Below are 26,713 nucleotides of genomic sequence, written 5' to 3'. Positions count from 1 at the left end.
GGGCGAGCATGTTTGGTGCGACGGGGATTCGAATCCACGACCCTCGGATTGCAAGTGCCTTAACCATCTGGTCATGCCAGGCCATGAATGTTTGTAAAATAAGCTTAAAGATGTAGAGTAAGATCACCTAGTCATGAAAGTGAAACATTATTTCAGATTTAAACTTAAAACATTTCTGAATTAAGCTTTTTCCTGTTTATCACCAATGTGTTTAATAAAAACAAACCCCTTTAATGAATGAGACTCTACGTTATGAAATATCAAATATTGTATCAGTTTTGTCGTTTATACATTTCAATTCATAATTTCGGTATGTAGACAAGAAAAATATTAAGTTACGCTTTTGTTGCTAAACAACATGGCATAAAGAAAAAAAACACTGTTGGAATGTATTGTTACCAAAAGGCACTGAAATTTTGTATGTCACAATTATGTAGTTATACACGAACTATTCTCAACCTTTATTTTCGAGCTCTCAGCCTTCTTACCATAGTTTTAATTGGGTAATTTTGAACTGCGCGGTATAAATAAAACTGTGAAACACTGATTTAAAATAAGTTGCCACGGGACAGTCGTAACGATAACTAACATCTGGTATTAAAGTTATTAAATATTTAGAATTATGAGGAATATAGAATATAAATCGATTGCAAAAATACAACTATAGGTAATATAAGGTATAATATGTCTCTAACGCTGGCCCCTGGGCCAGCAGTAAGTCTACGGATTTAAAACTGTAAAATCAGGCGTTCAATTCCCCTCAGTGGACACAGTAGATAAGCCGATGTGGCTTTGCTGTAAGAAAACACACATACAAACTCTAACGCGGATTTGTGTTAGATATTATGAGTAATTACAGTGTGATCGCATAAAGTACCACTTTTACGTTTTAATAGGTTTCATCACTTTTAATATTTTTTTTCGATTATAGTAGTTTTCTGCGGTATTGTTTTACAAAACTGTTTTTAGAGTGTTTTTTTAAATATCGTCATACTACTTATAATTTTTATAATTCGTCGTCATTATTTTACGTAGTTAGAAATAAAATAATTAAATTCAAATAAACCCGACTTCAATCACTCATAGACTTAATTTATGCTATATATTACATTTTAAAATATACGTATACTTTCTTAAAAATCATATAATATGAACTGCTGCATGCTTTGAAGGATATCGTTAACGGGTTGAAGATGAAATGTAGTCCTTTAGAGAAAATGATGAAAATAATAATAAAATACAGTGGCGAGATGACGTTACTTTTGATAATTTGTATTTATATGAACTAGGCCTTACACTCTTGTGAATAATAATAATGTGTCGTACGATTTGTAACATAATTACACAAATATGCGGACTATAAATAAATGAATTTTATTCTTCAAAGTGTTCTCAAATTACAGTATTTTGTCTTTTGAAACGTTTGTAAAATATGTCATTATTATCAGTGCTGTGCGTCAAGTTACACTGTATTCTAGTGTTGCAAAATTGTTAACAAACTGCGCAGTGTCGAGGGTATGGAAGTTTCCAAAAAATCACGGTAATTTTCCGCCGTCATTTTTAAAGCTTATATATATATGAATATGTAATTGATCGTATTTTGACGATAACACAGTTGGAAAACGAGATTTAACTTTACTTGTAAGTAAAATTGTCATACACCTCTATTTTACTTATTCAAAATGTGTTAATCTCTTGAATGGAATTTTACTTTCATCACAACCAATGAATGAATCGTTTGTTATCGACGCTTACGTCAGCTTAGTAGAACCAGTTTAAAGTGGTTAGATATCAGATATTGGAACTATAATATGTGTGTGGAACCATTCATTGGTTCATTCTAGTTTTTATCACTTCTGCGTATATAAAGGAAAAGTGGTATTTTGAGTAGTTTAACTTTACTTAGTTTTAATTGTTGTGAGTACTTAGAAATTATAGTGGTTGCTACTTATACACCCTCCACTACATTTAAATACTATTACTATTATTAGTTAGCACATATATGTGTTTACACAGAATTCAGTGAATGCTGTGTTGAAAGTTAACTGCGTACCACTGCTAGTAACAAACAGGAAAAAACAAAAGGTAAAAAATTTATATATCCATTGTTAATGTCATATGAAAATTAAAATACCAGTTTCTAGACTGTCTCATTTTACTTTTAGTATAGTAGTACTAATACTAGTAATGGTTATACTAGTCTACTGCTAGCACTGTTTAATTTAGTGGATAGGACAGCATGGATGGATTGATAGGTTCCTTGTTATTCCAAAATATGGCATGTGTGATAATAATCAGTTATCACTACAGAACATGAAAACAAAAATTAAGGCTCATTGAATAAGTAGAAATTAGTTAGAACTTTCATGATAGTACTAGCAGTAGTAATAGGATATTAAAACATAACTAGCCCTTAGCATTCACACATTTATTAAATTTTCTCTTAAATGCAAATTATTACCTCCACAACATCCAAAGGCAACCCACCCTGTTAAAAAAAATGAAACTGTGTCAGTGGAAGATGACTCCTACATTGCCAAAATTTATATGTGCTTCCTAGTCTTACCATTCTCACCATTAAGTATGAAAAAAAATATTAGTACTATTAATTCCTAACCGTATCTTTTCTAAAGTAAAGAGTCCAAGACTCGGTACAATATTCCAAATGTGGCCTAATTCATGGCCTATACAATGAAATTGTAATCTTTATATAAACGTGTATTCAATATTTTTGTAGAACTTAAAATCCTATTTAACTTACCACTAGCAACAGCATAATGCTTGGATGGCTTTAGAAACTGATCAGCTATTACAACTAGATCCCTTTCTTTCATGACAATGTTAAGGTTATTTCAATCTAAATTATAATTCAAATTATGATAACTCACATGCAGTAACTTGCATTTATCATAATTAAAGCCCATCTGCCATTTATTTGTTCATCTCACTAAATGGTCCAATTCCTTTTGTAAATCCACAACATCTTCACATCTAGCATCACTTAAGACCTCAATATAATCTGCAAACTTAAGTAACTCATTCCTTTATCTGTGTAACTGATGTAAATAAAAAAAAGAGCAATCATCTTAAGACAGCCCTGATGTAACCCATTTGTAACATTAATCTAGTTTGACTGAACTCCATTTGTAACAACCCTCTGCTTTCTTCCAGCCAGTCACTCATGTCCAGTTTGCTAATTTATTCCCCATTTCTATAAAAATTATTTTTTTGCAAGCCTTTTATGTGGTACCTTGCCAAATGTCTTCTGAAAATCAGATATACCAAATCTACACCCTTACCCTCGTCTACCAAAGTTGTAACTTTTTCAAAGAATGTCAAAAGATTTGTAAAGCAAGGTTTTCTAACAAAATTCTACACTCTGTTAAGTGACTTTTCAAAGCATTTTTCTTTATCGGACATTTCAAGACTTTTCCTACAACTGATGTAAGAGTAGTGGGTATATAATTATTGGGACAATTATTGTTACCTCTCTTGAAAGGAGTTACATTAACTAAATTTTATTTCTGTGGTACATGTTCATTATTCAAAGACTGACCGAGAAATAGTAGCATGTGGCTCACTTATCCAGTAATTAATCTTCTTCAAAACCCTTGGGAAATATTATTTAGCCTTGAGCCATATCATGCTTAAACTTTGCAGTTTTTTTCTTAACCAGCTGGGAATTGATGCAGCTATCTTATTTGGTTTTGCTCAAGATGTGGAATACTGCTTAAATCGTTGTTAGTATAGCAATATGTATTACGTGGTTCATTGTTATTTATTTGTCCAATATTATATCCTCCTAATTAAAGTAAAGTGGAGGAACTGTTGTAGGTACCTTTTCAGAAAGAAAGCTTCACAGATAATCTAATATAATAACCATGTGCAACATACAGTATGCTTTTTTTCCTCTTAAGAAATATGCCAGAACTGATACACTTAATATTTGATGCACTATGCTAAATAATCAAGTGAGAGTTTAGTTTCTCACAAGTTAAAACTTAGTGTTTTTTTTGAAAAAAAAAAAGTATTTTGCTAGGTAGATTTGAGAACATAAATACATGTAGTTTTCTCACCATAGCTGATTCTTATTTATTTGTTTTACTACTCAGGATTGAATAATAATAATAATGTATCCACTAAGAAGCAAGAGGTGTAGCTCAAGTGAAGAAGGTTGGGTAATGCAAGCTGAACAAATAAACTATCTGAAGGATTTCCCATACATATACAATGCTTGTGCTGGTTCAGTACTTGAACTTTTATTTTTACAGAGGTAAGTTATGACTAGTTGGGATTGTAATTTTCTTTTATTTAGAGTATAATTTATTTTGAACAAAGTATATACATTTATTAGTGTTGTGATGTTTATGATTGTTCTTGACATAGGTAGTAATCCAAAAACTGAGAGTTCAAATAAATTAGTTTAAGATTCATAGATAATTTCTGTGATCAGTTATTGATGTCTCCTGCTTTGTATGTAAACATTTGCCAGGGAATGTGATATTTTTGAAATTCTTTTATTTCTGATACTTAATAATTGACAACATGCTAGAAAATTGAATTATCCTTTTTAAAAATTACTGGCCCCATCCCTATCATAAAAAACACATACAAAAAGGCAGAATATAACTTTTAGGTTTTCCCTTTTGTTTAATAGTGAATGGTTAAAATAATTATACTGCACAACAAAGGTTTTGCTTCTTGAACACTGTTGGATGTTCCTTATAGATTTTTGGCTGCTGATCATGAAAATCACATCCAAATTTGCTCATCACGTACCGTTTCATCGAAATCTTCAGTTTCACCAGGACATTGCTACAATGGAAAAACAATATCAGGGCAACTGGAATCCATCAGTGCTTGCTGACTACTGTTGGACACTGCAATGTGATGCACTGGACATTGAATACAAATGAAAATCAGGAGCAAAACACTTTTAATTATGTTGAACTTAATAGTGTATTAGAAACATAAATGCAATTAAATACGTTATTGTCAGTAAACAGTTAACTGTCTATTTCTCAGAGCTCCTATGTGATGAAGCAAAACCAAAACTATATTTGTGCATACCCACCAGGTATCTGTCACGATCATCAAAAACTTTTCAGGAAGCAAAACTTTTCAAAAAAATTGTTGTGCAGTGTAATGGGAATTGCACATTGAGAAAGTAAGATGAGGACTTATGACCAGCTTTGTTTTCAGAAAATAATTTTTTTCCTTTTAGTCTTTCATTTAAAAAATGCTGTAAAACCAAAAATGGGTTATTTATTAAATCTACCTATTATAAATCATTATATAAAAATGTTAAAAAATCTAATTGATCATTCATTTTAAATTTTACAAAATTAATATTTTTAAGCAAAAGTACTTTATATCCATTGGCCTTTTCAGTCAGGATGCTGCATGGTCATCAAAACAATACTCTTATTAGTTCATTTTAGTTAGGAGTGGCATATACCGTGTTCTGCTCATAATCTCTGTAATGGATATATGTTTTTATTCATATATTTTTTAATAGCTTTCAACATTTAGTCATTAGAATTATACAGTACATTGTGTAGAATAAATCATTCATGAAAGGATAAAGAAATCATCGTTCCAATATGGAATGTTACCTCATCTCACGTATAGCTATTCTCCTTTATTGCTTCCTCCTATATGAAAATTTTTTTTTTGTGTGCCACAAGCCTTAAACTCCCATGCACCTCAGTAATCAACATGTTTCACCTATGTCTTATATGTAATTTACCATGTGACAACCTTCCACCAGTAGGATGCAACTGACTCCCTTCGTTCAATTCTTCCAAATGATCACTTGTTGTTAGGCAGCTATTCAGTGCTGACAGTTTTTGGTTATGCTCTTTTCATGTATTCATTTATTTTGCTAGGAAATGATTTACTTCATTTATTTATTTGCTACTATTAGTTTTTCTGTAGTAGTTTCCCATGATACCTTTATTGATTTTTTTCTCATTTTTGACTGCTTCACACTTTAAGATGAATTTCAAAGTATGTGTTTTACGACATCTAATATTATTACTGCTGCTTTGAGTGCTGTCACCATCTTCAGGTCTTGGAGTCTTGATTGAGAATTTTTTAGCTATTATTTATTGAGACATTGATCAGTATATAAGGCTTCCTTTTTCTCTCAACATTGTTCAAGTTCCTCTTGTATTGTGAAAACCAGTTGATAATGAAGAGAATTTTGACATCCTTTTTTGCTCCTTCAAACTATGCTGAGATTTTCCATGTGTCTCCTATAAAATTTGCTAGGCCTAACTCTGCCCTTTTTAGATGTGCTTATACTGGTGTGTTCCATTTTTTTATTTCATATAATACAGTAAAACCTGTCTAAGGCAGAATCGCAAAGGACCAAGTAAAATTTCCGGCTTAAGGAGGTTTTTGGCTTAAACAGTGAACATGCATTTCCTTAATTATGTATAATTTTTTACCAGAATTTTTTGTTATACTTGCTTGACTCAAGGGAAGTAAGACGTTTGTGAATGAAGTTATTATATTGTTCATGCTATATTTATTAGAATAAGACAAAAATAGACATTCAAAATACACAAGTACACAAAATCTTAATCAAATTTATTTGAAGAAAGTGTCCTTTGTCAACTGATGAATTTTTTTTTTAATGGGCTTTTTTATGTGGTTAAAAGAGAATGCTAATTGTATGGCCTTTTCATGAAGTTCATCTCCCCCTTCATTTTTGCATACAATTTGATAGCGTTAATATAACTTAACACTTGCGATGAAACAGGAATTTATCTTTCCTCGCTATCTTTTTCATTTTGTTCATCTTCTGAATCTCTGACACTGTTACTATCTTGTGATACTATAATATATTTTAAATCAGTTTTTGTTAAAACAATCTTGTCAATGTTAACAAAACTTGCCAAGTTCACAGAAGCATCTTTGTCAATCTTTTCAGTCAGAATTTGGATTTCTCTAGAAGTGTCATAACAAACAACTTCTCTATAATCTCTGTCATTATCAAGAATAAATCCACAGTTTCAAAAGCACTTTATGCATTTATCTTTTATGCATTTCATTGAATGACTTATAAATGCAATTGCATCTAACACATCAGTTTTCATTGTTACTTCAGATGCTCTCTTACAGTCTGCTATGTTTGCAATAACATGCTGAAGCATCAGTTTTCTGTATTTCAATTTTATATACTGTATAATTGCATTATCTAGTGGCTGTAGAACTGATGTTGTAAGTGGAGGTAGAAAGACAAAAAAAAAGTTGAAATTTTGGGTGGCAAATTGCATTATCTGAGAAAAGTAGAATATTCCAATTTTCTTGTTCCATTCTTTTGTTTAATATGTTCAGAAATTTCTCTAATATGGCACTTGTTACCCATGCTTTATTATTTGCTTTCCATTCCACAGGAAGTTGATTCTTCCTTAAATTTTTGAAACAGTGTGGATTTTCACTTTTACCTATTACTGGTTTCTCTAGTTTTCTATCTGCAAATGCAACCAAAAGTACAGTCAGTTGTTCTTTTGAATAGCGACTCCAGAATTATTATAGCAGAAAAACAACAAATATATTTAACCAATACTTACTGTAAAAAAAATGTTTGAGAATTTATTAATATTTGAAGAAATGATTAATTAAATAAATTGAAATTTAATCAAAAACATTTTTTCTGCCTTACTCAGGTTCTAATCCTACTTGTTGATAGATGAGGTAGGTAAAAGGTTTCTATCTGCATTATGCAGGTTCTGCCATATAGAGAGCCTTTTATGAGAGAAATCTAAAGATAATGCTGCAAAATTTAGATATTTCCAGCTTGTACAGGTTTCAGTGTTATGCAGTTTCTGGCTTAGACAGGTTTTGCGGTACTGTTTCTTCCTTTTTTCCACGATACCTGGCATAAGGATTCCTTGTTTTCTTTCCTTTAACTGATATCAGGGTTCATGCTGCACTTTGTTTCTCATTTGAGGGCCGATAATAGTATTCCTTGTCTTCCATAAACTTCTGAGAATTATTCTTTGGTTTGTCAGCAAGTTGGTCAATCCTTTCACAGTTGCCAGCAGTGGGAGCTACTTTTGCTAATGTTCCTGATAATCCTGTCTATTTTTTCACATCCATTTACCATCTTTACCTCTACAATTCTCCTACAGTACTTGTTTAATGTATATCTAATTTTTGAGGGCTGGCATGTCCAGTTGGTTAGGGCACTTGACTCATAATTTGAAGTTCGTGGGTTTGAATCCCCATCGCATCAAACATGTTTGCCCTTTCAGCTGTGGGGGTGTTATAATGTGATGGTCACTCCCACTATTCATTGGTTAAAGATTATCCCAAGAGTTAGTAGTGGGTGGTGATGACTAGGTCTTTCCCTCTAGTTGTACACTGCTAAATTAGGGACGGCTAGCACAGATAGCCTTTGTGTAGCTTTGCACAAAATTCAGAAACACACCTAATTTCTGAGGCATTCCACTGATCTGTTGAAGGGTGTTTGGAGGATAAACTTTCTCTCCTTACTCATCCTTTGTGCTGTTCTTCTTTTTGGTTCTATCCCTTTACATGTGATTTTATTGCTCTAAGGATCTTATTGGGAAGGATGTGTCTTTTCACAGGTTCATTTACCTTCCCTTTTCTGGGGGGGGGCTTCTGGATTGCTCTTTTCTTTATCAGTTTGTTTTTGGAAATTTTACAGTTTTTTATATCTCATATTAACTCTGAATCCATTTGTGTGCTTTCATCGGTGAATTTTGCATGGCCAGTATAATCTTACTCAGAACCTCTTGGATTCTCCATCTGCCCTTCATACTTCCCTTACAAACTGTCTGCATTGGTGGTTGAGCACAAAAAATACCACTTCCTTCATCTTGGCCAGATTTGCACTGAATCTTGGATGCTTCTCTCTATGGTTGGGAAGTGTAGGTCCATCAGCAAGAAGTATCTGAGCAATGGTCTCAGATTGTAATGTCTTACCACTTCAACATTTTGTAACCTGTGGAAGTACAGTGTGCTTGGATTCATTTTCTTCCACTGGTACCATACCAACATGCTATGTTTCATTCACTGATTCCACCACTGTGACCCACTTCAATCAGTATTAGAACACCAATTCCTATTCTTTTGTGGTCGAACATTGGGCCTTCTTTTAGTGGGCCCATATGCTTTGAATAAATCTGTTTCCTATCCTGAGTGCTTTTTACCTTGTGGTGGATCATTTTGTCAAGACTTTATCAGGTTTATTCCACTGAGTGGTTTCTCAACCTTCTAATTTTCAGGTGGCTAGGCAGTCAGTGGAATACTTGTCATGTAGATGTTATTGCCATTTTACTCCAGCATAAAGTTACCTTTTTTTTGTTTCCAGTTCTTCATCCTCAGGCCCTGACATGGGATTTTTCAATCAAAACTGGACCTGCCAGTTCTATTTACATTCCTTTCAGATCATTGACTTTCTTGTCATGTAGCTATTCTAGATAAACATTTCCTACTCAAAAGTTTGGTGATTCATGAGTCGTTATTTCTTCTTGCCATTTTCTCTCCCATCCATTGTGACTGAGTAAGTAATCGTTTCTCTGTATATTTTTCCTTCCAAGTGCATGTCTCCTTTAGGATTCAGATCCTGCTTTGTGGAGAGCATTGCCTGTCCAGGTATGCTTCCTATGCTTCCACTATCTCAAATCTGCACTTTTCTGCCAAGATGTATACCCTTGGCCAAGAACATAAACAACTGAAATGAGGTGTTTCACAAGATCACTTGTAGAATTTTCCTCACAATATATTTGCCTCATTAATTCTCTACACAGGCACAGTCAAATTGACCAACCACATTACTACTTTATACTTATTTAAAGTCGTTATAGTTTTGATACTACTAACTTTTAAAATTGTATGTATGTCTTCTCAAAATTTGGCAGACCATCAGTAGTCATTATAAGTTGGTCTTTCACATACAGAAAATCAGGTTTTTAGTGAAGTTTTATAGTCAACAAAAGAAAATTGTACACGAATATATTGAGCCTTTTTTTTTACCTTTCTGAGTACAAAGGGATTTTCGTGTTCAGATTAATAATGCATTTTCTCATCTATGAATTTTAAAATTTCATTTATGTAATCTCTAAAATCCCCTGAATACAGGTCAAACATTTGTTTTCAGTAAAATTTAGATTTATCTTTTTTTTTTCTATCCCAATTCTTTTGAAGTTTGGTCACTTTGCCTGACCTCATAACTACTGAAAAATCTAAAGAAATCCAAATTATCATTTTTTTTTTTTTTTAATTTGTGGAATGATTTCAAATTGTAACAGGAAACTACATTTGTTTATACTAAGTATCTTTAAGCTCCTAACAGTGTATATCCATTTATACTTGAGTTTTATTGTTTTATTGCCACTTGAATGACATCTAACTACTGTTTGTGCCATTATAAGTTGTAAATCACTTTGGGAATGTGAGTTCACATTACCAACTAGCTCACTCTGCTCAGAGTGAGTGTGCCTCTGATTATTATATTATTTTTTTTCCTAATCTAACTTTTTAACCTAAAGAGATTCCTATTTTTATATTTTAGTTACTTTTATAATAATGAATACTCATGAAAAACAAGAAATAAAATAGTTGACACTTTACTCAACTTTTTTTTATGATAATGGTAGTGATGTAGTAAATGTGTTTTATTTAATTAAATATTGCATCAAAGAACATAGAATAACTTGCAGAAAGCAGACAATGTCCAATAAATATTGCACATTTTCTGGCTTTCTAACTGTATGTCAAGAGCCATTACAAATTCCTCCATGCTGGTTGTCATTTTTTCCATTGGTACAAAGCTTTCACCAAAAGAGAAATTGGCTATTCTTTGTTGAGAAAGCACTGTAATATAATCTTATTTGACTGATGAAAACCTTAGCTATCTGTTGGTTATAACTAATATGGTATTGAATGTAAGAGTGAACTATTAACAAATCCTGAAAGACAATGTGATGGGTGTGTGGAAAAAGTGACCTGATTTCATAGGGAATTTGATGTTTCTGTAACCAAGCAGCAATGAAAGCTATAAAGATTGTTTTGTTTAAGTGATGGTGATTTGGTAATGAGTAATTTGCAATAAACTGTGTATTTACTGTAGGGGTGGTGAATAAATTGCAGAAAATGGAATGGCAAGAGTAAAATACAGTCATTTCTCACTAGGGGAAAATCAGGATTTCTTTTAAATATTTCTCTCAAAAATCAAGAACTTAAAACTTATTTTTAGCTATGATTGTGTGCTATACTTATTGGTATGCATAAATAAAAAAACTAGTCTAATTTAATATTTAATGCAAGTCTTTAAAAACCTTGACATTGCTGTAAAGGTTGCTTGTTGCAAAACGGTTGATATGCCCTTTCCAGGCCATACTAACCCATGGATGTATATAAGTACAGCAGAAGTAGAAGTCTTCAGGCTAACTGAATGTACTGGTACTGCATCTCTAGTATCAATCTTATTTAGCCCAAGTCATGAGATCCACTGGAAAAGGTATCTTGATATTTAGTGAGCAAGTAACATAATATCTGACATTAATCAATTGAAAGACCTCCATAAATTCGTTTATACAACTCTCGTAATTTAGATGATCAGTTGTCTTTATGAGAGAATTTAGTATCAGACTTCACATATCTTGCTTCAGAGGTGACTCTGATTTTCTCACATCTTGCAGTGCCCCTTCGTGATTCATTTTATGGTTTGTTGTGTTCAGTGTCAAAATAATGTCTTTTATTTATCAGATTAACAAGAGTTCTATCAATAATTAATGAGGACACACTGGAAGGTTTGGTTCTGTTATGGCCAGTTACTTGATGTAAATGTATTCCTATTACGTTCTGGGAAGAGTATTTCAATGCTTAGTCTTAAAATGATTGTTCTTTTAGTCACTGTAAATTCAATCTTTAGTGTAATAGTTGCCATATAGTGTATGGAGACTTTCTTGTCATAGACTCTGAATCTATTTGAAGCTAGTCTAACCTTTACCTATGATTATGCATTAAGACAATTACTAGTTTTCATTCTTCATTGATGGCAGTTATCCACGCGTAAGATGTAGAGATGTTTCCAATAGTAAGGCTAACTTCCAGCATTCGTTTTGTTGGTACTTCATGTTTTCTGTCATTGTTGGAGGCAATTTCCTACTGTTCTTTACCAAATTGGGTCAAAATTCTAAGCTGAAGAACCAGTTAAAAAGCCATGGATTTGACTATTCTCTTTAAATAATGAACTTCTAGCTAATTTCTGTTACCTGGTATCTAATTAGCCCTTTATTGTACCTTTGATCTGAATTGGCTCAAATACTCCACTTTGGAATATTGTCCCCTTAGTGTATTAACAGTTGTTGATTCCTCATGATCTAAGCTGTAATGACAAAATTTCCCAAATCTACAACGTTTTTCTTACTGCAATCTTTTGTCTGCAATTCTTGGAAATAACATTCTTTCAAATAACACTTGAAACATCTATTCTTGTGAGGTTTATTTCCTCAGTTCTGTGACACTAATTGTGTAACTAATCCTTTCAGTTCTTCTAAACTGTTGTCAGAGGAAATTGGTTTTGATACTGTTTCATATGACAATCATTTAAATTCTAGATGGTCTCTTTTAATTGTTTCCTTGTAACTTTATTGGATTCTAGTTCCATTGCTAACTGTATAGCTTTCATTAAGATGTACACTGATTTTGCTTAAGCCTTATATTCATATTATCTGCTATGACTTCAATAAATAAGTTATTTGCCAACAAATCCATAATTTCACTTGGAACATCTGGTTGATACAATTGTTTAAGCCTTTCCAAATATTCTGCAAATCTGGCCATGGTCTCTTTCCTCCATATTCTGTGTGAGAACTTTGCACTGAATACATTTTTCTGCTGTGTCACTCTGAACCTATTGGATAAGGTAGCTACCAATGTTTGATACTTGTTATGGTTTTCAGCTGGAAAGTTGATCCTCTAAATTGGTAACAAGATGGATAGATTATAGTTAAATTTGCATCTGTTTACTTTGGAAATGATTTTGAACTAAATATGATAATCTCCCATAATACCTTTTTCATCATACTCTGTTGGTTTCTTGATTGACTGATGTTGAACTAACTTGCTAAATTTTGGAACTTAAATTGGTAATGTTATAGCCAGAATAGTTCAGAAAGGTCCTGCAGTAACAGGTGAACAACCATAGTAGTAATAGGTGTAGATCAAATAAATTCTCCTGTTCCATATTTTGTAGTGCAGTGGTTTTAGGTCATAATTCTTGGCAAATTTAGAAAGAGATGTAGCTGATTTGCATTTACTAATTTGTTTGTTTTATTCTGTCATTTATGACCTTTTCTACCTCAGATTTATTTTTATAATTCAGTTTTGTCGTTACTACTTTTCTGTACTTTGGTGTCTTTTTGCTTTTCATCAGGTTTGGTGTATAATCTTTGTCCTCAACATTTTGTGGATCTTGTTTTCAGTCAGATTTATTTTTTATCTTAATTATTCTTTATGTACTAGTTCTTTCTTTTAATTTTTCTTTAAATTTACATCATTTTACCTTTTGATTTAATTTTTAATTTTTTTTGTCATCATTTCTAGCAAATGTTGTTTCATTTCTTGTCCATGTCATCATAATGTTAAGCAGTTGAAATTCAACTTTGGTTAAAGGTCTTTTTTGCTTTTCCCAAAATAATTCTTCTTTAAACAGTAGATATATTCTGTCATTGAGTGGGCTTAAAATTATTTGGTGAAAATAATGCAAAGTCCAGTCCATTTCACTGTATCAAACTTTTTTTTTTTTTTTTTTTGTTTGGTGTGAGATATTATAATTTGTACATAGTTACAGGCCATATTTAACAATTATTGTTTCAATTTCAATGGAAGTTGAATTTACTAGAAGTTAGACAATTAATGTACAAATGAACTTGTACAATTTCAAAGATAAATGATTGAGTGACCGTGTCTGCAAGCCAATTACTTGTTAAGTATTGGAAAAAACTGAAAAATTAGCGAATCTCTAAATATGGTCAAAATAAATACAATTGCTAGTAATTTTCTTGAGTTAAATAACACTACAAATAGTACTGAAGTATTCAGTCATGGTTTTCTATTTTCAGGCTATATCCTTGTGAAATTGGAATAACATAGTAAAACACAAAGTATATAATAATATCAAAAAATAGATTTTGTTTGTTTTTATGAGTGAACAAATATTAAATAATTGAAGAAGATGAAGTACTAGTTTTTTATGTTACTCCTGTTTTTATACTTAAGTTACTGTATGGTGAGTTAAGAAGGACTGAAGAAAAAACCTGTGAGTCTAGTACACATGTCACTATTATAAGATGTCTTATTTTGATTCATTGGTTTGCTGACTTAGTCTGTGTTGTTCAACCTTGAATAGATGAAACTGTGGCCCACAGAAGAGGGAGGGGCCAGTCGAAGAGTGAATTAGGTTTTCAGTGAAAAAGAAAATTTGTAATACACTTATATAGTTTAATTCCATACTTTAGACATGTGAATTTTGTTACTTTGTTTACTGGTGTAATACAAATACAAAATTTCACTTCTATGACTTGCTACTTTTGACTTTTTTGTACAATTTGCATGTGTGAGTATGATTCATTCTTCTTCCCTGTGAAGACCTGTGTGAACTTCCATACTGGTTAACTGCAGGTAATTGTACACACTATATTATAAGTTTTTAATATTATTAAGGTACTAATTATCTATTTAGCTTAACCCTTTTGGAAGGAGCATGGAATAATACTCATAATCTGAGGGTCATGGATATGAATCCCTGTCACACCAAGCATGCTCACACTTTCAACTGTGGGGGCATTATAATGTAATTGTCAATTCCACTATTCATTGGTAAAAGAGTAGCCCAAGAGTTGGCAGTGGGTGGTGATGACTAGCTGCCTTTTCTCTTGTCTTATACAACTAAATTAGGGATGGCTAGTGTAAATAGCCCTTGTGTAACTTTGAGCAAAATTCAAAAACAAACATTACTAGTCTTGAGTGCAAAGTGATTACATGATATGATTAAAAAATATTATTATTTGCTCCCCAATTATTAAATATTATTTATATAAAGTCTGAAACCTCCTGAATACATTTCAAACATTTGTCTTCAGTAAAATTTTATATATTTTTATTTTTTATGCTCTGAACTATGTGGGGTCTGCCACTTAATCAACTTTGTAACCATAATAAAAAATTTAGGAAGTAAATATAAATTATGCTTTTTTCATGTTATGATGACTACATATTATAACACAAAAATACAACAGCCTCATATTGCTGTATATGAACATGTATATTTATTATTTTTTATTATATTGACCTTCCAGTCATGCCTACATAATGCTACATAACTTGCCTTGACATGGTGCATGTGCACTCAGATCCCCTATCTAGTAATATAAAACTGACCTTTACTTTAGTCTTCCCTGTTTTGACTGTGTTTTAGTGGACTAATATTTTGTAATACAGAGTCACAATTCAATTATTGTACATTATAAATATATGTATATGGATTATTACTATTTTGAAATAAATATAGAACACTAAATTAATAAGTAAAGCAAAAAGTTTTCTTCTTGCTACAACTTTTGTACTTGGTTGCTCTTGGTTGCAAATCCTTTTAAAATTTCACATGTGGGGGATATCAAACAAAGTTTTTAAGTTTTATATACACAGTTGAATAACTAGAAAAAATAATAAATAATGACACAGATATCATAGAATTCACTATAATTTATTAAGCTTAGTAACTAAGGTTTCTTTATATTGTATAAAATATCGAACTTTGAGCAACCCACCTCCATGGAGACTTGCATTGAAAGAATGTGCAAACCTTTTCAAAGATTAAAATGGTGGGGAAATCCACTCTGAAGACATTCTAAGGTTTTGTTTGGTTATTCACATGCCATATATTGTAGTAAGAGTTTCAAGAAATGCAAAGAGTTGATTGAGTCCATTGTGTTTAATTCAGTACATAAGCCATATATCAGCAAAATAAAAATATACGAGGCTCTTATTTTATATTCTAGCTTGTCAATACTAGTAATTTTAATTTCTAATTTGTATGAAATTATAGTTAGCATTTTGACATCACAAACATCTGATTTGAAATAGTGCTGCTTTCAACATACCTTGTGACTCACTAAAATCTGTATTTAGATATGTTGTTTTAATATTAAAGTTTCAATTATAATCTACAATTGGATTCCAAACTTATTGAAATAAATTTGTAAAATAGTATTTCAATACAATTTTAAATGTGAGTCTACAAACATGATGACACAGCCTTTGACACCCAACACGTTGTGAAAGGGTTAAACAGTACTGCACTTGCAAATAATTTCATTCAGTATTTTCAAATGAAAGTTATGTGATTTTAAGTGACTATTTGTACTTTTTTTGCCATAAGATTTTTTTTTTTTTTCAGATTTTGGATATGGTTAGCCACATTTATTCCTGTATGGGTTTCACCTTGCCTGATCACATGTGTAGGACTGGTCATAAATGTTGTTTGCTGTTCTTTGGTGTTATATTTTAGTCCTGATATCAAGGAAGAGGTGTGTTGTTATATATTTTTAATCAACTTTTTTTTAATTAATAAATTAGGATGAATTGATATCAAGTTAATTCCTCCCACACATTGATTGGTTAGGGTATTGTGGGTGTCAGTTGGGCTATAATCCAAAACATATGGGAAAAGAAATGTTGTGATATAAGTAAAACAGAGGTAATGTTAACACTAAATTTTCCATAACTTGTACACATTATACCCAAGTAGAACAGTGTCAAAACACTTGTACTGTTCATATTTTTGTTTTCTGTTTTGTTCATATTTTCACAAAGTTTTGACCACTAGCAAATTCTTGCCAGAAATAACAGATCTTTCAATTGGTATGGAAGAAAAGCTTTAGATGTAGTATGCTGATGTTGCAGCAACAACAACAGAGATGGGTGATAGTAAAGCAATTGATTACTTATGAGCATCAGTTATGTCAGTTAGTGTCATTGAAAATTATTGATTAATTGCAGTTATGATTAAATAAGTTAATACAATGAACTTGATAAACTAATCAAAATTAGTGTTTTCGATTATTTTTGCAATTTAGTAATTGAAACATTGGAATTGCGTTGTTGATTGTTTTAAATAGAATATATATAAGTTGACCCCCCCCAGTTGAGAATTTAAATGTTGATGCCAGAATAATTGAAACTTTTATATAAAATAATGAAATTATTATTACTCTTATTGGTGGTATTAAAACTTCAAAAGAGGTCTATCATATGAAACCAAATGTGATTCAAAAATTACTTTAAAAAATGAAAAAATGTAAGTAAATATAGGAAATTTAATACTATTGTTTTTTTATGTAATATGGATGGGGAGATTGTACAGTTTGAATACTAATTGATTAATCAAATGTACTTGATTAATGAGCCTATTAATTAATTTATTAGCAAATATTGCTATTCATCCATTCTCCAGATGGTTTTATATGTGATTTATCAGAGGAGGTTGGACGACATTTTACTTGTAAATGTTGGTGTGAAACAATGTAAAAATTCCTCTGTAAAAAAATTTGACATTTCAGTTTTTCTATTAGTAGTTTAATAACATTACAAGAGAACATTAAAAATTTTTAAAGTTTCTGACATTAAATAAGAAAGTTACATATGTTGATGTGTGTCTGATATATTTTGCTGATGATAAGTTGTCTCTTAATAATAGCAAACACATTTATTTTTTAAGAATTAAAAATGGGAAAATAATTGTGCAAACCAAGAGTTGAGGAGAGCATCTTAACAATCCATTGCCAATTGTATATTCCAATACCATATTGTATTTTCTCTTCTTGACTTGTACTGCCCTTTATTTGTGCAAATCTTTGCTTGTCACTATTCTTGATATTGACACTTATTTTTGCATACTAACATGCAAATGGTTATACAGCGACCCTTCACTAAATAGTTCTTTCTAATCTTCTAGCTGTTAACAACTTTGCAGTTGACAGTCTTATTGAATAATGTATTTTCACTCATTATGAATTATTTTATTTTTCTTTCCCTTTTCAATTTTGTGAGTTAGAGCCTCAATTTTAGATGATGACTAAAGCTGCTGTAGCAGAGTTTCTGACCATGCTCAAAAGGTTGAAACCATAATTTTCAGCCTATGAACTAGCAGCTCTGGTTTGTTGAGGATTGACTGATTTCACCCAACAAATAGAACAAACTGATAATTATCATATCATAGTATTCAGTGATTGGGATGGGATTTGGACAGCTTTTATTCCCCTTTCTGAATATGTATTTCATTTCTCCTTTGGTCTGTATGATTATGCCATTTTTTTTATTTTATTTTTTTCTCATTTCTATGTTATGCCCCTGCTCTTCTCAGAGAATTGCACTTTAATGTTTCCTTCTTCCCTGAGGTTCGTGTAAATTGTTTTGGGGAGTATTTGCATTTGGGGATTGGTATGCCTCAAACTCTGTTTACTGTAGATGATTCTGCTTTTGATTATTACTGTTTCAGATTCCCTTATTTGGACTCAATGTTTTATGTAACTTCTCTAAGAGTGTGTATCTGACCACAACAATTCAGTTACCTTTTCCTGTATTTATCTTACTCTGATCACCCTTCTTGGGTCAGAGTGGGTTTAGGTCATACTTGGAAATTCTTAGCAGTTGACACATGGGTTCTGAAAGTTGTTTCAATAAGTTTGGTCCATTAATTCCATTCATTTCTCTCATTGTCTTACAATCCTATTTTCTTCAATCCTCCTTGGAATTCTATTTTTTATCCACACTACTTATTTCATGCATCTTGTTTTCCACTTTTTTATGGACATGTGGCTGCTATTTTTTCTTCTCACAAAATAAGTCCTACATCTTCAGTTTTTTTTTTCCAAGACACTGTTATGGTGGGTTTGCTGGTCCTAGTGGAGCAATCTTTCCTTACACTCACATAATTCTTGGTTCATCTCTGGGTGTTTCTCAACTCCCTCCTCTGTCAGGCCCAACCTGCTCCACTTCAGTTGCAAGATATGGAATGTTTTTATTGCTGCTTCTCTTTCTCTTCTACTGCACAAGCGAGCTTTTCTCAAAGCCCTCATTCCATTTCATCATGATCTCATGCATCATCCTCAGTGGGTTTTGATAGACCTGTAGAACCTTGTTGAGGATCTCTTAAATGCCTCTTTTACCTTTCCCAGTCTCTATTACAGATTAAATTTGATGATGATGCTCATTCTTTTCTTCTGGAATATTGCCTTTTATGGATGCTTTTTTACTGGTGGTGGTGCAGGGCATATATTACCACTCAGGACATTTCTAGGCAATGGCCTCATTCCTAGTCCTTTCTACATATGAATCTTTGAACTTCTTGCTGTGTGTTTGACTTTCACTCTGACATTTTTGTGGAGGTATTGTACAATGCCAGTCTAAGAACACTTGAATGACAGATTTCTGTTTCTCATATTAGATCTTCTGCATTTGGCCCACTACCATTTCATCATTTTGTTGGTATTTCATAATCTGGGTGTCTTGAATATGGTTATATATTGGATATTCTGTCTTGACAAGATTCTTCTCATGATGTGGTCTTCAGATCTACCCATTGTTTGGGTTTTGCATGCTCTGTGAGTGTTCTAATTTGGATGTTTTTCCCACTCTTCTCAATACACCATTTCTCTGGTTTTGTATTCCTGTTCCTCATTCTCTGGCAAGAGCAGTTAAAGCTCTCAGTCAAGATTGGGTTTGTACTTATGTGCATATTCTTCTCTTTGTCTCCTCCCATATTTCCTTGCAATATTTGAGACCACATCTTATAGTGCTTTGCTCCTGCTAATTTGTTGGAAAACTTGCATGTTATTTTCACTGTTGCACCAGTTATTCGTGTGTCTTCTGATTCTTCCTTTATTTCTAACAGTCTGTCAGCCATTCTCTAGCAGACATCATCCCTCTGTACGTGCACTCTTTATTCACGTATGGCTTTGTCCAGTTTCTTGCCTAAAGGGTATGATTTTTGTGTATAGCTTTTGTTTTTCTGTCCTGTTCTTCCTTCCTCTTTGGTTGTTTACTTGTGTGGTACATGTACCCCATTTGGTCTCTCCTATATCTTTCCCAACCTACAGTTCCTTATGTACTGTCCTTTTTGCTTTTGCTGTTTGAGAAGGACCTTTTTAATTTACTCTTTTGTAGGCTGTTGGATGGCATTATCTACTAGTCTTTAGTTTACCAACTTTGTTTGTGTTTTCATTTTGCCAGTTTTATTCATGTTGTTTTGTTTCTACACCATCCTGCTTCTCTTACAGATTAGTACCTCTGTTTCATTCTCCATTAAACCTCTTATATTTTTGTTCTTTGTTACCTTTTCTTTAAGTGTTTGTTTCTGTGGCCACATGCTCTACTAGATGACTGTGATATTGAGGCTTTTCCTACCACAGACTTGAACAATTCTGGAGGCTGTCAGATGTTGGTTGATCAACTCCATCAATTGCTATGCTTTTCAAAATAGGTTATCAAGGTTACCCATTGCACTGTCTGATGTGGTCCTCTGGACTTTCCTCCACATTTTTTCCTTTTTTCTTCTAGTGGAGTATGGAAGTTCTTGCTATTTACCAGTTCCCAGCCACTGGGATGGTAGACCAGGTAGGCCTGTCCTTATAAATGTGAACAATGCCACTCAATTTAGAGTAGGATGCAGGTGTAGATAACATGACACCCTTTCTATCATTTACCTGATGTATAATCCCAGATGCTGCTAAGTGTTGCATATACCATTCTATATGTTGTTGTTTGCCCATTTGGCTGAGGCACCACTCCTTCATGCTATCCACTAAATGTTGGTTCCCAGGGATTGTGTGTTGAGTGGAGCCATGCCAACCACACAAGTCCTCGCATGTTTGGGTTTGGGTGATACCATCCCCCTACCACAGAATAGATGAAATATTCCCAGTTCTGCCAGGTTTTGGACTGGAGATGCAACCATTCCTGTAAATTTTATGTCTGTATAAGTGAGGAGCATCAAGCCTTGGGTTAAGTGAATATTTGCACTGATAAAAGGCAATATAAACAGAGAAATGTTTTTGTTGGAAAGATAAGTATGTATCAGAAATACATTTTTCAGTTTAGGAAAATGTTAATTTCTATAGCAGAAAACTATCTGGGGTTATGCATTTCTTTCTTGGTGGTTAATTGTGAATATACTTTTTGTAATTTACTTGAGCATATGAATTACTTGATGTAAACCTGAGTCTGTATACTTTTTCATATAACTCCTGCAAAGTGAGAAATGTTTACTTTATTTCGAATCAGTGCAAAAACAATTCATTAAAATTGAGCTTTATGGGACAAGAAGAGTTGAGTTATATAAATCATAAAAATGGAATTTAAGTTACCTTCATTGATAAATTATCTTGTAATTCTAATTTTAGGCTCCTTGTTGGGTATTTCTTCTGTGTGCCTTTGGCATCTTCCTTTATCAGACTTTTGATGCTCTTGATGGAAAGCAGGCTATAAGAGTTCAGAATACACAGTTAGAAGAGTACTTTGACCATGGATGTGATGCTATTTCAATGGGTATGTTTATGTGTACCACATTTTCTGCATTATTAAAACATTTGTCATCCATTTACTGTTGATAAATATATTTTACAACTTTTATATAACTGTAAACTTTAAAAATATTTTAGTTTGTTAGTCATAAACTTAATTTCTAAGGAAAATTTTTGTATGCATACAAGTAATCAATTTTATTAAATTTATCAAAAGTATAGTTTTCAGGATCAATTAATTACTTTATGAACTGAAGTTTCATGTTTCCATGTCCCATGTGAGTTGTATATAACTGCTTGAAATTAGGCTGTAGTAGGTTAAAAAAAAAAAAAAAAAGGAACTTTAGTATTAGAAAACTTAGTAAGTATAAACTTTGATGTATGCTGTGGGATATTTCTTCCCATTGATACTTTTATGAATGCCTGTAAAATAGATAACTAGGTCTTTATTATTCATATAATATATATATATTTTAATTCATATGAAGAAAAAAAAAAGTTTAAAAATGGCAAAATACGAAAACCTGTACATTCTTGAACTTTAGCTGTAACTTATTGTATCTTCTAGAACGAAATTTTTTTTATCACACTGAAAAGCAACACGTGTTGTGTGTGGCATTCAGGCACATTAATATTGAGTAGGTAAGATTAAGAGTATCTGTATATGGAGAGAATAAATTTACATGCATAGCAAAGGTGATAAACACATAGAAATCAATATCTGTAGATATAGTATTGGTATTTACTGAACTGTCAAGAGTTTTTCTTGTAATTTTAACTTTCTGCAGAGGTTTAAAGGGGATCTTGTCTTATATGTCTACATTTAACAATAACAAAAGCATTGTCATGATTTACTGTTGAAGTGTGGAGAGAAGTTTAAGAGTATGTTATATCATAAAGTAATAAATTGCTAGTAATAGAACTGTTACAGTGCTTTGCTGATTCTCTGTCAAAAAGAATTTGCTTGAATAAAATGATGTTAAAAAGTAGGGCTAATTACAGTGAAACAAAATATAACTATTTAGAAGGATATCATATCTAGGTCATCAACATAGTTATACACAGATACTATATCAGTGTTTTATGTATGGACTGAAATTCTTTTACAATGAGTTTATGACTATTAGTGATTAAATTTGAACAATAACTGGATAGCACATAATCCACTTGTTTTGAAATAATTTATTTAAAACAAGTCAAATGTATGTACAATTCTTACAGACTAGAATATTACAGTTCCATCTAAAATCTAAATAATTCTCTTTTTTTCATCAAAAGTTCATGCATATTGATTAAATTACTTTAGAATTCAATTGACAAGATTAATTATTTTTCTCTGCACTGTTTCTTACTATACAATCTGATGTAAGTTCACTTATTACTTTGTGGATTATCGCAGTTGCATCCAGAACTTTAAATGATTGTGTTCTTGTTGCTGAAGTCCATGCATAGAGATTCAATTAATTTATAACACCCTTTGACAAGATAAATTATTCTCTTTATCTCTGTTATTCTTTAAATCTCACTTTGAAATATTGCCTGTTATGACTAAACTAATAATCACTGTGTAACTTCATGTAACTTCTTTTGTTGGTTGCTACAGTTGTAATCAGAGTTTCAAATAACTATTTCTTTCTTTCTTTTTTTCTTTTTGTCAAAAGTCCACACATGCTGGTTCAATTAATTTAGAACCTAATTGACAAGACATTATTTTTCCTATTTCTGTTTTTAAAATACAGCTGTGAAAGACTTATAGAAACAACTGTTAAGGCAAATTGCTTACATGCTGGCTAACTTAATTTTTTTTTTATATATATTTCTTACCTTGCACTTGCTTACCCACATAATATGCATGTGTGTGATATCTAGATTTTTTAAAAATAATTTCACAAGTTGTCACATAAAAGGAGTGTCAAAATTATCTCTAGTGTGTGAGAGATAAGTTAACTAATTGTAGAGGATGGAAAAAAAAGGATAGGGTTGTTATAAATGGAGTGCAGCCAAACTGGATTAATTTCACAAGTGTGTTACTTCAAGAGTCAGACTTAGGACCATTTCTCTTTTTGATTTTCATTGATGACATAGTTGAAGAGATGGTCAATAAATTACTTTAAATTTGCTTGTGATATTAAGGTCTTTGGGTGTTGCTAGCTGTGAAAAGGATGCTGCTTATTTACAAAAATGATTTAGATCATTTAGTGAGTTGAACAAATAAAAGGCAGATGGGTTTAATTATGATAAATACAAGGTAATGCATGTGGGGTATCATAATTTGAATTATAAGTGCAGTTTGGATTTGAATAACCTTAAGAATATTATGAAGAAAAGTGTTTTTGTGTAATGGTTTATCTTAAACCATCAAAGCTGTGTGCTGTTGCTGGTGGAAGGGCATAAAGGATTTTAGGTTGTATCTACAGAAATATTTAATAAAAGTCTAAAGAGTTTATAATTTCATTGTATAGGTCACTGGTTAGGCCAGATTTGGAGTGTTGTGTTCAGTCTTGGGCTCCTTACTTTAGGAAAGACATTGAATTGTTGGAAAAAGTTCAGAAAAGGGTTACTAAAATGGTACCTGGGATGGAGGGATTATCATATGAGGAGAAATTAAAATTCTTGAAATTGTTTTATCTAAAAAAAAAAAAAAATAGAGAGGATCTGATTGAAATGTTTAAGATTGTAAAAGTAATTGATAATGTTGATGCCACAACATTTTTCATACCAAACAGCAAAATTATAGAACTATGGGACATAAATTATAGATTTTAGATAAGGTAGAAGCTGTCTTCAGCTAAGACAATCTTATTTTTTAAATAGAATGGCTAGCCTATGGAATGGGTGGCCTTCAGATATTGTGGAAGCAGTAAATTTGAGTGAGTTTAAACTAATGCTTGATAGACATATGAATGATAATGGCTGACTTTAAATTTTGTTTTATTATTATTTAATAGTTTTAGTGTGGTTTAGAGGATGATACAGTCAAGTTGGACCAATAGGTCCCTTGTTATTCCTGAACTTTGTTAGATTGAGTCCACATTTTAGAAATGTTTTTAATTGTATGTAGTTTATAACATTGTGTTATTTATTATTTTAACTTTGTCTAATTTCAAAGTACATTATTGTCTCCATCAGATATAGTTGGTCCAACTTATACATCGTGATGCATTCCTGGAAACTGGAATGGATATCTGAAACAATGTTAAGCAACACCATCTCCATGATGTGTTCCTGAAAATTTTTGATTCACTCTTGAATAATGTTTTCAAAGGGTGTAACATGGCTTTTTTTACTTGCAGTGTATTAAACAGAACATTCATGTAAGAACATTAAAGGACTAAACAGTTCAGTGCTAAAGTTAATTGTTTTCTTGAACTTCTAGAGACTGAGCATTTTACTGCTGTTAAGTGTCTGCTTTGATCCTGGACAGTGGAAAATATATCACATTCAGATTGTTAAACTAGTCTGACATTATTGGCATGCTCTAGTAATGAAACGCAGCAGTATTGCTTCACATATTTGTTAGTACAATTTTGTACAATAATTGGTGACAACTATACTTGGTAAAGCAGTCTAACAATGTTTTAACAATCCATTAATGAAACAAGGCAATATTTTTCCAAAAAACATTACTCCTGGAAAATTAATAAACAACACTTGAACACTTGTAATGAAACAAAGTAACATTTTGTGATATGTGGGTAGTAATTGGGGAATGCTTTAATAATAAAAGGATATAGAGTATTGCAACATGTTATGGGGACTTACTGTGCTGGGATGTGTCTAGTGTATGAAGAAAATCTCCTCATTAGAATGGATTCCAGGTCATTTGAAGGAAAATTTGGAAAGTCTTATTCAAGCTTGTGATACTTTGGTTTGCATTTGCCTTAAAATATGTTTTGTACTCAGTTTGTGCAATATGATAGATTAGCTGCTGAATAATCATTCAATTTATCATTAGGCTTTTCTGGGTATGCTTTGTCTTTGCTCCTACAGTAGTAATTTAAATGTGGTGAGCCTTTGTTAAATGCAAATCTCTACAAGATTGCATTAATCTAATACTCTATTAAAGAACATTAGAATAGCATACAAGTCCTTGAAACAGAAACAATAAGCAAAAAAGCAGAGAAATATCAAGCCAAGCACAGCTTTGGGATTAGATAAGATTAAGATATCGTGTGCAATTTCTGTGATAACCAATTTGTCCAAGCAAAATTCAGAGCTAATATAAAAATTGATCAAAACTTCCACAAAGTCTCTGAGAATCAGGAACTGAATGAGAAAGAGCAATTAAATAACTGTTCACCCCAAACAAGAAAGGCTCAATTTTCGTGATGTAAAATAGTTTGAAATTAAACACTTTGTGAAGTCTTTCAATAAACAGCTTGCAACATAACCAACAGTTGCTTTTGAAAGATACCACAATATTACTTTTATTGGAGAACAGAATACAAAAGAAATTGTTAGATGTATTGTACAAATTTAACGTTTTTTGTTTTTTTTTCTGTAATTATGCTTCATTTCTTCAGAGGTAGCATATAGTTCATCATTTTAATTTCAAAAATGAAAAAAGGAAGAAAAAAATTTTTACTTGTTTCCTTGTGTGGTTCTCTGCCTCTTAATAATTTGATTATTCTTGGGGAAAAAACGGATTAGACTTTCAAAGGGCAGGGATTGAGGATATATCCAAAAGAGCAAGGGATACAGTAAAAGGTGTAGCTGTGATACCATCCCTATAGTGTTCTTAGGGTTAAAGATGTAGGGAAGGCTAGGTCAGAGGAGCTTAGTGTTATATACAAGGCATTAATTCTTTTGAGACATGGGGGATTAATCTGTGTGACTGATCTAATTTCTTTAATTCTCGTATAGCTTAGTTAGAAAGCCAGATAGATTACAGTGATTTTATTTGTACCACTAGTAATTTAATAATGTTTCTGGTTTCCTAAAGTGCATTTATGAAATCGACAAAAATTAATTTATCTTCCCTCTCCATTTGAAAGAAGAAACAATTCTTAAGAAGCAAAGCTTAGCAAGTACAACTTGTAATTAAAAATAAATTTTGTAACATCTTAAGTACATGAGGGAGTAGTGATATATATATATATATATATATATATATATATATATATATATACACGCATGTTCATAAGCACCTA

General features: G+C 31.9%; 1 protein-coding gene across 6 annotated transcripts in view; it reads left to right on the top strand.

The window, feature by feature from the left end:
• Nucleotides 1-1,429: 1,429 nt before the first annotated feature.
• The window catches only part of LOC143233526 (cholinephosphotransferase 1-like), a 61,211-nt gene continuing 35,927 nt past the window's right edge, over nt 1,430-26,713 (top strand). The window contains exons 1-4 of one of the 6 annotated variants that reach the window (XM_076469833.1): nt 1,430-1,540; nt 4,113-4,273; nt 16,442-16,571; nt 21,444-21,588. In XM_076469833.1, the coding sequence (XP_076325948.1) occupies nt 4,131-4,273; nt 16,442-16,571; nt 21,444-21,588 (418 nt within the window). In that variant the 5' untranslated portion in view covers nt 1,430-1,540; nt 4,113-4,130. Of the gene's footprint in view, nt 1,642-1,779; nt 2,086-4,112; nt 4,274-16,441; nt 16,572-21,443; nt 21,589-26,713 lie in introns of those variants that run through there. The other 5 variants (XM_076469836.1, XM_076469832.1, XM_076469835.1 and 2 more) reach the window with 5 other exon arrangements.

The sequence above is a fragment of the Tachypleus tridentatus genome, chromosome 12 (assembly GCF_004210375.1).
Source record: "Tachypleus tridentatus isolate NWPU-2018 chromosome 12, ASM421037v1, whole genome shotgun sequence".
Lineage (NCBI taxonomy): Eukaryota > Metazoa > Arthropoda > Merostomata > Xiphosura > Limulidae > Tachypleus > Tachypleus tridentatus.
Note: the sequence above shows the minus strand (reverse complement) of the source record. Positions and strands in the feature narration are given on the sequence as shown.